Source organism: Pteropus medius, unplaced genomic scaffold (assembly GCF_902729225.1).
Source record: "Pteropus medius unplaced genomic scaffold, Ma_sr-lr_union100, whole genome shotgun sequence".
NCBI classification, from domain to species: domain Eukaryota; kingdom Metazoa; phylum Chordata; class Mammalia; order Chiroptera; family Pteropodidae; genus Pteropus; species Pteropus medius.
Window position 1 is genome coordinate 9,155,901 of NW_024349519.1, and position 18,241 is coordinate 9,174,141.

General features: G+C 33.9%; 1 protein-coding gene across 1 annotated transcript in view; it reads left to right on the plus strand.

The window, feature by feature from the left end:
- Positions 1-16,448, plus strand: part of SYT10 (synaptotagmin 10) — a 55,026-nt gene extending 38,578 nt beyond the window's left edge. Inside the window, exons 4-7 of the mRNA XM_039882326.1 lie at positions 6,624-6,744; positions 9,510-9,681; positions 12,102-12,231; positions 14,911-16,448. Coding sequence (XP_039738260.1) covers positions 6,624-6,744; positions 9,510-9,681; positions 12,102-12,231; positions 14,911-14,982 — 495 coding nt within the window. The 3' untranslated portion in view covers positions 14,983-16,448. The remainder of the gene's footprint in view (positions 1-6,623; positions 6,745-9,509; positions 9,682-12,101; positions 12,232-14,910) is intronic.
- The last annotated feature ends 1,793 nt before the right edge of the window (positions 16,449-18,241 follow it).

An 18,241-nucleotide genomic window follows, 5' to 3' on the forward strand; every position in this document is an offset into this window, starting at 1 on the left:
TTATTTTTTATATTACACCTTTGAAATCTAAATGCAACCCCTACAGGAAATTGTTATTAAGCATGAACATGGATCTCATCTTGCTCTGAGTAAGTATTCCAGAGGACGGTTCATTAGAATAAGGTCAGTGTTGCCATTTAAATTATCCTCTGGCATTGCTAGAGCCAGTGGTCTCAATTTGACCTTCCGAATATTGTTGGATATTCGGAACCTTAAAGCCTCTTTTATATGTATCTCCATCTGTTTTTAAGTCCCTTTACCTTTACTCATTCTTCAAGGTTCAGATTAAATACCACACACCCCTTAAGTCCTTCAAGATCCTCAAGGGAAGAATCAGGTACTTTTCATCTCTGATTCTATAATTAAAACCAAAGAATCTCTCTGAAAAGCACTTACAACACTGGATAAAAAAAAAAAAAATTAAGCATGTACTTTAAAACTATGCAGACCTATGTTTTTCTTCCAGCTTGTCCCCTAATTAAGTATGTGATGTTCTGAAAGGTTAAGTGACTTGACTAAAATCATAAACCCTATGAAGAGAACAGTTTTGTCTGGTCATCAGTGTTCCGCCAGTTAATAGAAGAGTGCATGACATTTTGGATGCTCTCAGTAAACACAAACATGCTAATTGAATGAATGTTTAGAGATTGACAAGGCATTTGATAAAGCTAGAGTGCAGTTTTGGAGTTGTGAGAACATGAAGAGAAATTTGTAAGATGAAAGTAGAAAAAATATTAGGAATTAGATTGTCAGGGACTGAATGTGTCATGTTGAGGAGAGTGAACTCTGTATTTTAGGCCAGAAATCCCCAGCGCCCGGGCCACGGACCAGTACCCGTCCGTGGCCTGTTAGGAACCAGGCCCCACAGGAGGAGGAGAGTGGCAGGCTAGTGAGGAAAGCTTCATCTGTATTTGCAGCGGCTCCCCAGCATAAGCATCACCGCCTCAGCTCCACCTCAGATCATCAGGCATTGGATTCTCATAGGAGCACTGGTCCCTGGTGCCAAAAAGATTGGGGACCACTGTTTTAGGCCCTGTGTGTCCAGCGCATATAAGAGAGTAAAAAATCAATCTCTTTGAGATTTTTAGCAGAACCAAGAGACAGTATAAATGACACTGCATGTTCATTGTCCTGTGTGGTCTTTCTTCATGAATCCCTAACCAGATCAACCCTGAAGGTCTCTACTTTAAGGATCACATCCTTCATTTAGCACATTGTCTGGAAATCCAAGTGATAACTATTTTTTATGACCATTTTTTCTTGAACTTGAAATCAAATTATGAGCATCAATTTATTTTTCATGGTCTTTCCAATGAAGATCCACCAACTCAATAGCAAACAAGGCCTAAAAGGACCTCACATTCTCAAACATGCCTGAACTATATATATTAGCCTTCATTTTACCATGCTTAAAATTACTAATTTTAAGAGCTAAAGAATAAATTAGTTCATCTCCTCGAACGTTCTCATGTTATACCAAAGAAACTGAGATCAAGTGATGCGAAGTCGACTGTTCAAAGTTAAATTCCATGATTTGCTTAGTTGAATGGAAGGTGTGAGTTAGGAAGAAATAAAAATTTTACAGTAGTTTGAATCCAGTAGACCCACTCTGGGTCTGCATTGCTCTGTAGCTTCATTTCGTGAACAGGTGGGTAAAGGACTAGAAACTTGATAAGGAAGCACATTTGATCTAGTAATACATTGTGTGACAGTGTGTGGAAAACCATCCATTTTCTTACCAACCAAGAAATGTGGAAGGCAGGCTGCATTTAGTGTGCTAAAGTGGATGTGATAACTGATGTCACCATGACAACCAATTGTTTGTTTAAAGGCTTTTTTCAATAAGTCTTAATGATTCTTACTTTCCAATATATCACTGAATTCAAAACTTTCTTCAGCCAACACCTGCCCACGCCTGTCTACTTCACTGGCCTCTGTCTTCTATCTTTTTCCTTCCTAATGTAGCCTTCTCTAAATAAAGAAATGCTTTTCAAATATTATTTTTATGACCATTATTATTAACCATAGTATTCACATACATTATTATTTTTTCTTCCCTGTGAAATTCCATCTCTTTAATCTTTCATCCTCCACTGTAAAGATTATTTCCCTCCAGGAATGCTTCCCTTAGTTTTTCACCCTTGGTTATTGACCCTTTAATGTGCCTCTTCTTCATTTCTTGCATTCATTTGCTATAGCTTGATCTGACTGTTAATTCGCTTAGTCCTGAAATAGGATATGGAGTGCAACTATTTGTATATAAATTTGTCTTTCAAATGACTTTTTTTTTAATCTTGGAAAGCCAATACATGGGGAAAAAACTTTGTAACTGTTCATGAGCTTGAATATAGCTTATCATCAGAAAATAATCTTTATCTACCCAGTTCTCTCTGTGGAGCCAGCATGAAGAAATCAGATGTTCAGCCCCTGACCTGGCCTTTTCTTACAACTCCTTTCCCAAGTATGAAGTCATAAGATTTTCATGGCGAATGTTCAACCAAATACCTTAGTGTATATAAGAATGAAATACAGGTCTTCTTACCTGAAAATAATTTTATAGAACACTATATCCTAGACTTTATAGCCAGCTTTCAAGTGATTATTTGCTCAAAGATACAAGAGTTTTTCAAAGGTTAATTTAGGAAGCTCGTGCTTATAAAGAATTAGAATAAATGAGATTGCTCATAAGTAACATTTTCAGAAACTCGAAGTCTTTCTCATTTTAAGCCAAAATTAGCACTTCAAATTTTAAGGATTTTGAATAAAAATAACTGAAAAAATATTGTACACTTCTCCACCTTCTTAAACGGGAAATATAGGATATTTTTCCTTAGCTTTAAGACTTCGTCATCATTTTAATATTAGTGACTGTTCAAGTCTATAATAAAATGCTCTTTTTAAGTTACTGAGGCATTATTAGTGTTTGTTCCCCTTGATACAAAATGACCTGTGCACAATAGGCAAGGCTCAGTGCAAAGGTCATTGCTATCTTTTTTAGAATATCTGCTTCCATATATGCACATATATATGTATACATGCATTGTGTTTTTGCAGCTTCATTTATCGCTGCCTTCACTAGCCCTTCAGCTATTAGTTTTCTCATCCCAACATTTCACGTGTCAGTTTTGACATAATGTAAATTGATATACCAAGTAAACATTCTTGTTAGAATTTTTTTAAAAATAATAGTAAATAGGTGTTGAGTAAGAAATAATGTAGTCTCTTTATATAAGCTAATTTTACTGCATATTTATGCCAGATGTTCAGTAACCTTTCAACTTATTTCCTGGTTGTTTGCTGGGCACTAGAAGGGTCAGGTTGTTAAAACTGAATATCGTTTTATAAACTACACTGGTCTGAGGAAGACACAGAAGAGACAGCAGTTAAAACTTGACCAGCTCTCTGGAGCTTGGCCATCAACACGGGCCAGACTTGGTGGTGGGTACTGAGAATTAGTGCATACAGTATAGCTCAATGTATGAAAGCCAAAATCTGGAGTTCTGTTGTTACATCTATTATAGGACCTTCTTAAAAGTCGTATAGCCATTTCCTTTTGTTAAGTTCATTTCTCGTGATTATCTCTTAGATAGCTTTCGGTATTAAAAAATTGAAGAATATTGGTATTTATCTTAGAGAATGTTCTGCCCTTTTCAGTATGTAAGTGGTTTTAGTCCTTTCACATCCATACTTCTTAAAGAAAAAATATAGTCTAATGAAGTATCGAATTTTTGTGCAGTTATTATGGATGCATGTTATAAATTAATTTTTCACCAGCCAGTTCATTCCAGTTTTCTTAAAATTCCTGATTACATCATGGAGTTTAAATATTTAAGTAGATTTCTTATTATCGTAGTATGCAACAAGCCACCTAGCCAGTCATACAGAGTTGCTCAGAAATGTCCTCAAATCATGCTCTTTGTTTTCAATTTCTTTGCCCTAATACATACTCCTCACTTTAGCCTCTTTATGTTTACCAATGCCTGCTAATAACTGATAGTCAAGATTATTTTGTAACTGGATCCATGGAAAAGATCTATAAAAATTACTCTCACATATTATTTAATGTATAAAAGTAAAACCGTGTCAATCAGACATGTGAAAATATGTTTTATTTTCTTAATTCCTTTAGATGTCTTTGTTCATATACTTTATTTCAGTTTGCATGTGGTGCATTTCCTGTTAGATTCTTGGCATTTCATCTCTGAGATCATGTCCCCTATTTCTTTTCTACCTTCGTTATCACCACCCCCACCATATTTCTTGGTGGAACTTGATATCTTGCTCTACATTCATAAAGCGATTCCTTAACTTTTACCAGCTAATAACAGAATGTGTCTATTATAATTGATTTCCTGGAAGGAGAATACCCAGTGAAGGAAGGCGGGGGATGGCTGCCAGACAGAAAACTTCAGCCCATTGACTCAGCCTAAAGAAACACTTGGGAAAAAAAAGAGAAAAGGAGCGAATCATCAGATAAAAATAGAATTCAGACTTATTTTCTTAGCCTTTTACAGACTAATCTTTTTTCAGCTGAGATCTTCAAGGGCAGGATCATGCTATGTTTATCCCAGTGTCTACAGCACCTACCAGTGGGCCCGGCAAATAATACTCAGTACTTCTTGGTGGTAAAAAGAATGAATCCTTGACAGGAGATTGTACTCTTCCTACTTTTTCCTCAGGCCTCTCATATTGGATCTTGTTTACTATTTTGGGTCTGCAGCAATCCAACAGCCCAGGGGAGACCCAGTAGGATCTAACTTTCTTATAAAATATTTACTTTTACTAATTTTCTCAAAAAATAATAATTACATCCCTTGATTAATTTTTTTCATTTATCCAGTTCTTACTGAGCACTTGATATATATGAGGTACTGCTCCACATGATAGCAATGCAGCAATGAACAAAATAGCATCCCTTATCATATGCCAGACACTGTCGGATACCTTGGGCTTTGTTGACAGTATCTTATTTAATGATTAAAACCTGTGTGGAGTAGATATTTTCTTCAATTTGAAAATGAAGTTTCACAGATTCAAAGCTTAATTAAATTTCCTAGGATCTCACAGCTAGGAAGTAGAAAATAGGAACAGAACAAAGTTTAACTGACTCAAAGTTTATGCTCTTAATTACTAGGCTCTGTTGCTTCTAGATCATGAATAAAGAAATGGAATTACATGAATCAGAACCTGAGCTGTAAGAATATGCCCAATAAATGTTAATAGCCTGTCATAAAGAATTTTTAAGAACCTAGTCTTTTGACCTGAGTGCATAGCAACTTATTTCCCCCAAAATTAAATCTACCACATAATGTCTTACCAGGAACGATTTGATTAAATCCTGTAAACAACTTTTTAAGAGACATCCTAAATGTGCATTTTCATATTCATTTTCATTTGTCACTATCTATGCAACCATTGTCAGCAAATATATCTATATCAGGGTACTGATATAGATGTGGATGGTTCTGTTATAAATAAAACAAAGCAGATCAGCTTTCATCCAGATTAATTAATAATCTTTTTATTCCTTAAAAAAATGCACTGAGTGCCGGCTATGTACCAGGCAGTTTAGTAGGATGTAAAAATAAGACAGACAAGAACATGTCTCTCCTAGACCTTATATATTGGAATCAGAGAAACAAACGAACAAGAAAATGAATTAAAAGGTAATTTCTGATGATGGTAAGTGCTATGAAAAAAATGTGAAGCATCTGTGAATGGGGTGATTGTAGGATAGGAAGGGAGAAGACCTGGCTGAAGAGATGCTGTTTGAGCTGAGCCCTGCATGGTGAGGACTCAGCCATGTAAAGATATAAGAGAAAAAAATTCAAAGGCCAAAAACTTCATTTGTTTGAATAATAGAAAAAAAAAAGCTTTTGTGTCTGAATCAAAGCGAGGCGAGCTAGAGAGGCAAGAGATACAGTTAGAGATAGGTAGCATCCAGATCACACAGGATCTTACATGTACAACCTTATAATGCATGGTCCAAACAAAGACTTATTTAACAATTGAAGGAGATGTTCTTAATAATGATACCAGAACAATAAATATAAACCTAAAATTTTCCACTTATATGCCATGGTAACCTTAGAAGGTTTTAAGCAGGAAAGTGAAATAATTTGATTTGCATTCCATAAATGATCGCTTCAGCTGCTGGTAAAGATTAACTTTTGAGATAGGAGATTAATTTTAGAGATTAATGAAGTATTCCTGACAAAAGGTGATAGTGGCGTGAGTGATAGTAATAGAGCTGAAAACAAAGTCACTAGTTTGAGATATATCTCTGTAGATAGTGCAGAGAAGACATGATTTGAATGTAGAGGTGAGGGAAAGAGAAGAATAAAAGTGACTGCAAGGTCATTGGCTCCAGCCTCTATATCAATTATGATATCATTTACTGAGTTTAGAAAGACTGACAGAGGAATTGGTTTTGGAAGATGATCAGTAATGAGTACAATCAGCAGTCTAGTTTTGACTGTATTAAGTTTGAGATTCCTATAAGAAACACAAGTGGAGATGTCAAATAAGCAGCTGGGATATTACTCTCTTTTCTTCCTCTGTTTTGTATTTTGTTTTCACTAGCTAGTGTTTGAAATTGCTAACATTACCAATTGCCTTTCTAGGAGAGTATAGACCTGGGTGAAATCATGTTTTCCCTTTGTTATTTGCCAACTGCTGGACGTATGACATTGACAGTCATCAAGTGCAGAAATCTGAAAGCTATGGATATTACTGGCGCATCAGGTACGCACATCACAGGCCAGTGGGTCAAGGGTATATTCCCAAATAAAATATTCCATGTGCCCCAAATTATATATAGTGATTGAATTATTGAGTTCATTTGTCTGTAGTGGGGTACTATAAAAGTAGAAAAAGACATTACCAACTAAAGTATACTTCAGATCACCTCTTTTATTTACATTATCATTACAAAAATTTTAAAAGGTGTTATCAAATAGGTCGACTTTGAACTTGGGTTTTTATTTTATTTCCTTCTCTGCTGATTTAGTTTTTTCCTCAGAAATGCCTAATTTACCATCTGCTTCCCTACTTCCAGCTTGTCACTTGCTTATAAAGGAAGACTCTTGGACTTTAAGCCATTCACTTAAAACTTTCATTACTCTACAAGTGAGGGCTACATGAAGACATATTTAGACTGAATTTATTTCTCTCACCCGATCTGCAGAGAACTAACCAGTTTCCAAGACCACCACTGGCATTCTTATCATAACCTTTCTGACTAAAAATTTGGCAGCTTTAGAGACGGGAATAAATAAAGTAAATGAATGCCTCTCGAAGTTTCTTAAAGACATTCTTGAAGGAAATTTCTCTTGTGTCAACTTTGATAAATTGGTAAAGTCATATCATGCTCTTTTATTCCTTCATTTAAATCACTACAGTCCTGGAGGATTATTTATAATTGAATATGTGAACTTGAGCAAAGTCCCGTGAAAGAAAAAATGATAAGGGCAGAGTAGGAAGGTCAGTAGCATTCGTTGAATTAAACAGAAATAAGAAATAGTGGAGATATTAGTAAAAGATGACATAGGGGATTATCTATAACTTCGTGGTTCTTAAGAACAAAAAAGTAAATAAACTAAATTTGCATTACAGAAAGCATGAGGAAACTTTAAGTTCTAGTGTAGAAGGAGCTCCAGGATTTACTAAATGATTAAAAAAATTAGGTGCAAAAATAAATGTAGATATTATGCTCCTTTTTGTGTAAGACTGGGGATTTTTAGAATATATATTTTTGTTGCTGATATTTGCATAAAGATATACTGTTGTGACACAAAAACTAAAGAGTAGAGAGGTATGAAGACAGATGAGAGGGAGACTTTGGGTCAATAAATGTTGAAGAATTGAAGATAAACAGTGTGCTCTGCAAATTATTGTTTATTCTATTCCTTCTACCATGTATAAAAAGAGATCAAATTTTGAGACAAGCAAACAGCATCAAAGTTGTAATTAAGTAAAAGATTACTTCATTATTTATAAGAAGCTTTTTGTGGGAGGAATGAGTGCTTTGAGAACACCATTAAATTAATTCTCACAAAGGGCTTGTGAATCAACTAAGGAGTCAGTATATTATCCTTGTCATGAATAGAGTAGAGAAATGTCACCAGAGACATAATGGAGCATCAAAGAATAAACCAGGCCTTATTCCTATTGTTAATGAGAGGTGTAGGCCTCGGGGATCATACACAAAAGTGGATCACAAAAACGAGCTTCTCCTGTAGAACATACTTCATATTATTAAAAAAATTAAAAGTAAATGGAAAAACTGCCATTGAACATTGCAATTTTATCTTGTTTTCTTCTACATACCCAATTTCTAGCCACAAAATATGTTTTTACCCTTTAGTGGAGATGCTTATGAATATAAAGATATATTTTTCTAGAGCTCAAAAAGCATTTATTTCATCAAATAAATTAATATTGCCATCATTTTGCCCTATTCTAAAGGAAAAAGGTTTATTATTACATTGATGGAAAGAGAGAAAAAGTGGTGGTGGTGCTACAGGTGGAGAGTGACCAGAATGAAAAAAAATAATAAAAATAAAGATTGTTTTAACCATCTAGCATGCTCACTCCAGTGCCAACACTCCCTCCTTTTAATAAAAATGTAAGACTTTTTAAAGAAACTTTTGTGTAATACTGTGCAATTTTCTATAGTACTGTAACAGTTGTTCTTCTTAAGGTGGCAGGAGTAAGAGGGGTAGAGATCAGTCGGCTGGGACAGAACTTGTTAACAATATTAGATCCCTTTGACTCATAACAATATAGCTGGACTAAATCTTTCTTTTTCAATTTAGCATTATATGACAACGTCATAACGGGAATCTTGTGGCCATCTTTAAGCCAAATTTGCCTTTTTTGTTGTATACCGTTGAGCAATTTAATAATTATTTGTTGTGATTATTTCTTCAATCCGAGCTCCTTATCAAGCACCAACTCTATGACTCTCGAATGAAACCTCTAAATTTAGTTCCTTTTCCAACGATTGAAAAAAATTCTAACGTAATTTTGGCTTTCTAATTTCTACTCATTTTGATCATATATGCTTGTCTAAATATAATATTACTCTTTCACAAGTTTTAGTATACTTATTCTACATCATTTTGAGGGAAATTAACTTTCATACAATTGTTTTTACTTGTTAGGGTTACATTTTCTAGAAATCACTTCTAACAAAATGTGTCTTCTAATAGCTGTGACTAAAAGACATAGCTCTGGACTGGCTCCTGATACACTAGTGTGTTTCTCTATTGTATTAAAAATAGTGAGATCGAGTTAACTATTTTCTAGTTCATTCAAGATAAAAGCTTTCAATTAAAATAAGAAGGCTTAGAGCGTCTGCAGTCCCTAAATAAGTCATTTAAATTTAAAACTGGTGATACCAAAGGGTTAGATATACCACTTTTATTATTTAGTAACAGTCAACCACAGTTTTATTTGTACTTTGTACTATTTATTTTATTTTAATAAAATTACCTTCTCATTCCTAGATCCTTATGTCAAAGTATCTCTGATGTGTGATGGTCGAAGATTAAAAAAGAGGAAAACAACTACAAAGAAAAACACTCTAAACCCTGTGTACAATGAGGCCATTATTTTCGACATCCCTCCAGAGAATGTGGAGCAGGTCAGCCTCTCCATTGCGGTCATGGATTACGATAGGTACGTGTATCTATCTATCTACTCACTGAAGAATAGCCATGTGTAGTCATGCAGATTAAATTCAGCCCTTCAGGCTATATACTGCCACAACAGTTTTAATGTAAATTGGAAGAAGGACAAGTTATTCATTCAAAATTCACTTTTTCCATGTTATAATATTTTTTCCTTCTCCAAAAGAAGTCATTATTAAGTTGAAGGACAGAACACGTGGGGCTGGTGAAAGAATGGGTACAGAGGCAGTATGGAATACACTATAGAAAACACTAGTGTGAAGCCTTTTTACAGTAACAACAGAAATCACAATAAACGGAGTTTTTCTCAACTGGACTGGAACATGAATATCATGATTCTTATCGGAGCTCTGCTATTAACTAGCTGTGTGAAAGAGAAAGCTAAATAATCACTTGGGGATTCATCTTTCCCATTTGTAAACATTAGCATAACATGGAACTGTGTGTGAACAGCGAAGATTAAGAGTAGAAGATGGATAGTAACCATAGGAATAATCAGCCTTAAAACGTTGCCGTGTGGATAGCTCTTCCATTTCATACACTTGGAGTCACTTCTATTTTCGTGGAATAAATTGCGAACTCTCAAGTGTAGCTCTGAAGATTCTTCTTGATGCAACTCCTACATTTTATCTTCTCAACCTTCTTCTGTCTGAAATATATCAACCTAGCCCTGCCATACAGCCCTGCTCAAGTCATCACTTCTGTGTCTTTCTTAGTTAACCAACCTTTTCTTCATCTGAACTCCTTGAACTCTTGTCCCACTGAAGATTCATATCTCTTCTTTGGGCCTTGCTATATACTTCTTTTTATTGTTTTTCTTTTTATATTTACAAATCTTTTGGAAGGGAATACTGTATGTTTAACCTACAAAATTATCAGCACATAGACAATGCCTTACTATACTTATTTTGTTCTAATAATAACACAAGTGGTACAGAATACATATATACAGATACTCAAAAATGTGTCTATTTTAGAGTATCACAAAAATGGTAGAACCAAGATCCTATAACCAAGAGAAATTAATATGTTATACCCTCTGACTCAGAGCTAGCAATGAAACACTGGAAACTAAAATGATCTGTACTATCTATTTGAAATTAGTTTATATCACAGTTTACAAAAAAAGCTATCATTAAAGAGAAAGAGCAAGAGAGAGAGAGAGAGACTCTTGAATTGAATTAGTTGAAATTTTAAACTCTAAAACTGTAGTAATGTTTTTATCAGAAGCCCTTGTTCTGCTTTTCCACAGTAGTGATTGCAGGTCAATTCAATGAGCGTTTGTCACCCAAATAATTTAAGGAAGATGGATCCTTAAATATATAAAACAAATATAAAAAACATTGTCTTCTAAAACTATGCCTGTCTGGGAAACCTTATGTTGAAGAAAATGATACTAAATATATATACCTATATCAGTGACAAGAAAAAAGTAATGAAATATCCAAAAATCATCTCAAAGTCTCCTTAGAGAAGTCTATCAAAATAACCTTTAGAAATCCCTTTAAATGACATTCCATTCTTGAGAAGCAACTTAACGCTTACACACTGAATCAACCGTCTTGATTCAAATCCTGCCTCCGCCTCTTACTAAGTGTGTAAAGGCAGGCAGTTCCCTGGACCTCTGGATGTTTAGTTTCTGTATCTATAAAATGAAATAATGATAATGATACTCATGGTCATGGTATGAGGATTCAGTCGGTACATTTAAGGTACTTAGAATGGTGTCTGGCACATACTAAGTTCTCAAAAATATTAGCTATCATTATTACCTTGATTCATTGCTGTGAAAACAGGACATGAATAGAAAACAGGAATGTTGTTCAGCATGCTCTGGTTCTATGCAATAATAAATCAAACGTTGTGGTGCTGAACATAGATAGCCCTGCCTTGTTTAATTGTAGTACAAGCAATCATTCACTGACATATCATTTAGAGTCAATTAAATATGGTCATTTTTACAAGAAAGTAGATATTGAGCTCTTGATGAGAAATCTAAGCACTACTATAAAACATTAAGCCTTGAGGAAAGAATGGGATTTGATTTACATCATTTAAAGTTAATAGGATTGTTTCCAAAAAAAAACCTCATCTTATAGGTAAGGACCAGCTGGCATTTCACATTCACACTATTTTTATTACTGTGGAATGTGCTTAAGTTACAGAGCACTAAAATAGTTTCAGTGTGCTCCTTTTACAAATTTATTTTTGAATGCTGGTCTTATTTAGTAAATTTTAGTTTACCTAAGTTTTTTTTAATTTTACCTAAACTAGTTTAATCTGCAAAATTGTCTAGAATCAGTCACAAAATCAGTGTTTTAATTATATACTTAAAATTTTGCTACGGTGTGTGAAACTGCATTTATTTTTGAATGTTGGAATGAAAGTGTGATATTCTCTGAATCGTAGGGTAGGACACAATGAGGTCATAGGAGTGTGTAGAACAGGACTGGATGCTGAGGGTCTTGGGCGAGACCACTGGAATGAAATGCTGGCCTATCACCGAAAACCAATAACACATTGGCATCCCTTACTGGAGGTAACTGTGATTCTCTGACTCCTGCTCTCTCTCTTTTTTTTTTATCTCCGTTGCTTAAATATGTATATGCTAATGTTTCTGTTACGTTTTATATATTCACCAATTTTTTTAAAATAGATATTGTTCGTGCTTTTGTCTCACAGACTCTATCATCCAATATTCAAAGTTCTGTGTGCCTTGTTGGATTTTAAAAACCACTAAACTTTCTCAGTTTGGTATTCCTTTGGACAGTGTACTAGCCCATAAAAACTGCAAGTCTATTATTTTCTTGGCAGAGCCTGAAAACTTAGGTCAATGAGTGCTGGAGTAATCAAGTAACCAACTGAATGTTGGTGCTTCTCCTTTGTGAAAACAGCCACCTCATCTAAAAATCCCCAGAATCTCTAAATAGAGGTACTATTACTTACTACAACTCATCGATATAAGGGGATAGGACTATCTCCCCAACTCTGGTCAGGAAGTAAAATTACTCACAGAGTTTTAAAATATCAAGGCATGAACTTGCCTGAGTTCAAAGCCTGACTGTGCTGTATGACTACATGTTGGAGAACTTTGGGGCAAGTTACTTTAACCTCTCTAAGCTCTGCTATTACTCTGTCATAGTAGTAAACTCACAGAGCTTACTAAATAAAATGCTGAATATTGAGTTCTTAGGACTAAGTGTGGCACAATGTTAGCTTCAATTATAACTGATATTAATAGTTATATTAACTAGAAGAGGTATCAATTCCAGTTTCTGTCAAGATTTTTAGTCATGAAGTTGTCGGTCTACTCAATGCATTGAATGTTGCTAGATGGAATGACTCGTTCCCAAAGACAGTCACCGGAGCCTCCTGAAGAGTCACAAAGTCAGTCATTTATATGACCTGATTAGATAGGAAATGTAAGTTGACAAAAGGAGTTGTGGTAGATGATGGAATTTATACAATTCAATAAAAAGAATAGTTATGATAACTACATAGTAAGTGAATAATATATTGCTGTCTCTCCATGAATAAGATTCTGCTTCTTGTTCTGGCACTAGGCCTAAGGGCAGTACAGTATAATTAACTACCAAATGTCAGTTCTAATCTCAGCTTTGTCACAAAAATCTAACCTTGGCTGTGTTACTCAGGACATTTTAGGTAAAATTTGATGAATATGGTACCAACATTGCATGCTCAGACAACAGGTGAACTGTCATCATAGATATTTGCATATATATGTTTCAAATCTTCGCCTCACATCATCATTTATTGTAAATCATAAAAGACACACACACGCAAATGCACATTCACACAGCACTTCCCCTTAAAGTACTTCAGAAGTATAGACAAGTTTGTTCCCTAAATAGCTCAAGGAGTCTTGGGAAGGTTGTGTTTCTTTTCAACAGTGTGTATTGTTTAAAATATAAAATATACTCTACCGCTTTTTATACAGTTACTATCCTTTCCTGGTTCTCCTCTTGGTTTTTATTTAAAGTTTGAAAAGTGAATTTTAATCCTAAGAATTTAGACATGAGAGTAAAGTTTGCTGGGGAGAGAATCACACTGCAGGAACACATGTGTTCTAACCCTTGGTCCTCTGGCTGGCTAATTCTGGGCAGAACATTTACTCTGTCTGGAGCTGCATTCCTCCATATTTAATGAAAATGGAAATGCAAGCCCCTCAGACTTCACAGGAACAATGTAGGGAGAAATGAGATAATGCGAGCAAGATCTTTTAACTAATGAAAGGATATGTATGATATAACCTTGGACATATTATACTTAATTATGACTGTTTAGTAAGCGTTTGTACATTTATCTGATGGAGAGCTACGGACTAGGCATGTGTTTGTGTCAGTCATTGTAGGATATACAGGAAGAATAAGCTACAATATGGACATCAGAAGATCCCAGATGTTTTTCTAGCAGCGGAGTATCAGAAGACAAGTGGACTAAAAGATTATGTAAATGTACTTTCTCCAGCAAATGGCTCCTTTTTTCAACTCCTGCACCTACATTCATTGGTCAAACAAAACATTTGGACTAGAGACCTAAGAACTGGCTGGATTTTGCACTGTGGGAAAGTGATGAGTGTATAATTATGTGTTTTGTTACCAGAGAAGTGATTAAAATGAGAAGGGAACAATTCGAGAGCTGGGTAAGTTGGTGAGACAGAGAGTAAAGCATTATTTAGAAAATCTGGTTACTTCTGCCTAGATAATCAAAAGTTTATTCTGTTGCAACTAAACTTTTTAAATACACATAATATTTAGGAACCATGAGACATTATTATTTTTCGCCTGCGGCTCCCCTTTGCCAAACTTAGCGCCTGTCATCTCATTAATTGTCATCTCATAAAAGTCCATTTCTGCCTTAGAGCAGTGTGAAATAAAGTCTCTTGTGTCTAGAACCTCTTATTGCATGTACCTAGCATCTATAGTAAACCAATAATTATTTTACAATAAGAACAGTCATAGAATGTGAAATGAATCTACAGCCATGACTAGTTGTCTGTACCATGCTCTATGAGATATTTGTGGCCCCTCATGTTACCCGAGAAGGTGAGTTCTGAAGAGCAGGGAGAGTTATGTATATCTTCTCTTCAGAGACTTGCATTTCATGAGTGAATATCTACTATTAAAATGTTGCAACAATTACCTACTATGTTATATTTTTATACTAGATCATACATTATGAAATTATTGTCTTTCAGTTACCTGGCCGGGCAACCAGTTTTGATAGTCAAGGATCCTGCTCATCTCCCAAACCACCTTCCACACCGTAATGCCTCCAAAATAAGTCCATTATAGTAAGGACCAGGACCATACGCTCATCACATAAGAAAAAAGTAGAAGGTTTGATTTCCTCACTTAAAATATATCCCGATAATGAACAAACTTGATGTGAAATTTTCATTTACTTTTTTGTCTGTTTATTAACTTTGGACATCTTGATATATTTTACTTGAATACAAATAGTCCTTACTTCCATAAGGCATTTTATTCTTGCTGTCATATGCCTATTAGCACAAAGAGTGTTTTATTAAGTTGTAATTCTTTGCATAAACAAAGAAATACATGTTTAAAAAAGAATCTATACTTATCTAAAATTAAATATAGTTTATGCTGCTATTGTACCAAGTAGCACATGTCACAGGTGTATGGTTTTGATTTTGTTACAACTATGTTCATTTCTAGTTATGCACATTTCTATGTAAACTCTAATTGAAAATTTGAACTTAATTTACACAGCATTAAATCTTTGTGTAATCGAATTAATGTAACTTATCTAATACATTCTTTCATTCTCAGCAAATTATTTTCTTAGTGAGGTCTGGCTTTACTAAACTCAACTTTGTCTTTCAAGTGTGTTTAAAACATACAGATAAAGCTATAATTTAAAGAACCATTTTGAATATGGATTTAAGAAGTAATATTTAGTAGCTGAAAAATGGAGGTTGAGCCATTTGGGCTACCATTTTATATTGTCTTAATGTTACATTAGTTCACACGTCTGTTGCACTATTTAACTGATACTTTTAAAATTCTAATAATCTTAATCTCAAATGTAGCATTAGTATTCCTAAATGAATAGAATTAGAAGTCGTTCATTTTTTTAAGTGTTTGTAAACTTCCCAAGTACTGTGACATGTATATTTTGTGTCATGAAGCTATCGTGCAGATTCTGTATTTCTGATAGACCGACTAACAGACACCAAAGGTACCATAAATGTCTGTGTGCTCATCATTGTTTAGGTTGTATACAGAAATAGCGACTTTTAAACCAAATCAGACACTAATCATTAAAATTGGATGTTTTCTTAAAGAAAGGATGAATTTTCAGCAAATTAAATACCATTTATCATGAATAATATAATTCTAAAGTTTAATGAAAATAAAAAAATAATTCTAACAGTCCAGACCCACAGTCCTTTCATGAAAGGCATTTGCCTTCATAAGGATCAAGAATCAAGCCCCAGTGGTAAAAACTATGCAAACGTTTTTACATGACAGAATTTTCTTTTAAATCAGGTCAACTTTTTATTGTCTCTCCTATTGGAAGCTATTTGTACTGTGGATAATGCATATTTTAAGTTTCTCTTGACAGGAGATTGAGATAAAAACAAAACAAAAAAAGGCAAGACAATCTACACTTAGAATACAAAAACACATTCATCAGAATGAGAAACTTTAATCAGAAATTATAAAATTTAGATTTTAGTAAAATCTCATGTTTCTAAATATTAAAAAATAAAAAGTTTTAAAAGTCTTGAAATCTTGTTGGCATCTCTCATAATTATGGCATTACTGTTAATTAAGATGTAAATATTTTACACATTTAACATTTTAAAGGCAAACGCAATTCCCTAAAATTGTTCAAATGCTTGTTACCATCCTAATGAAAACAAGTATTCCTAGCTAAATTTTCTAATGGAAATTATAGAAGAAACCTGTTTGAAAATTCCTGGCTACCTTACCAAGCCTAAAAAAACCACTTGCTGTAGACAGAATGACTGAAGATGAAACTTCCATTTTGGAATTCTTTATTTTACTGGGAAATAACAATTGTCAAATGGGAAGATAAAAGTTATCTTTTAATAAAATGACATTTTCGAGGACAATTATTTTATTAGCAGTTTATGATTAATTAGCAAATATGTTTTCTAAGTGAATTTAATAATTTTCTTCTGAAAACATATTTAAGGACTTGATATTTATTCTTCGAAGCTCATGATTTTCTTTGCCTCCTACGGAGAAAAAAGTCAGTGCTCGTGATGAAAAACTGCAACCAACTAACAAAGGAACTTTAATATGAGAATCATAGGTTAAAATAAGTTTTAAAGTAATTTTTAAGAAAATGTCTTCTAGGGATTAGAATAAATTTATCATGCCAGAGAATTTGTTAATTCTGTGAGAATCTCTCACAGTAATTTAAATAAGTTAAAGTAAAATAATTTTAAGTAAGGAGAGAAAATCATCACAAGTCATCTTTTATGCAGTACATGAGAGGTTTAACCTCATATCGATAAAGCCTGATCATTTAAAACAATAGCTTATATTATAAAAATTTAATCCTACCACTTTTAATATAATGCATTTTCACTCTGCACAGCCACACATTCATAAACATAACTTACCCTCTTTCTACTTGTGATTGAAGATAGAATGTATTTTATTTAAATATTCAGAATAAGGTTTGATGTTACAGATTTCCTCCACTAATTTGTGTGAAACACCACATTTTAATGACATCACTGATACACTATGAAGTTGTAGCTTAGGTATATAATGAATACCTAATTTCAGGGACTTATTCAGGGACTTGCCAAACATAAGTCTAGGAAAAAGGAGCAAATATTGATTCATTAGCATAACAACACCGATGTTCTTTTAAGTTTATTTATTCATTTATTTTACCTGATTCACTAAGTAATCAGGATAATGAGGAAATTGAATATGAAAAAAAAATAGTGTTTGTGGGGTAAATAATCTCACAAAAATCTGAACAGTCGATGCTTTTTTTACACTGGTTTCTTAATAATGTTTTTCCTGGCACATTTAATTTTCTTTGAAAAGCCAGCCTTGCTTCTGGTACTTTATTTTACATGTAAAACTTGTGATATTCATACATTCATAGTTCAGTAAAAATATCATTAGGACCTGCGCCAGGGAACAAGACATGAGAGCTCAGAGCCAAGCACCCACTTTCTTATGCAGTTTTGAGGAGTGTGTGCATGTTCTAGTAGTTACTGCAGGGAGATCACAACTGATCAATACTGACTCAGGTTTTAGATAAAGCAAATATATTTAAACCTACTTGGTTATGATATTTAATTGACATTTTCACTTGTGTTTATTCTCCTGTAATGTTTATTATTTTAAAATGTTGCAGACTCAGTAAAAAACTATCAGTCTTTTAAGGTTTTTATTTAAGTATTGTTTCAAAAATTAAAAAGCCAAACTTCCACTCCTTTCTCAACTTTTACTACCCGTAAAATAAAATATAACATTTCAGAATGAGTTACCAAAAGAGCCAAAGACTAT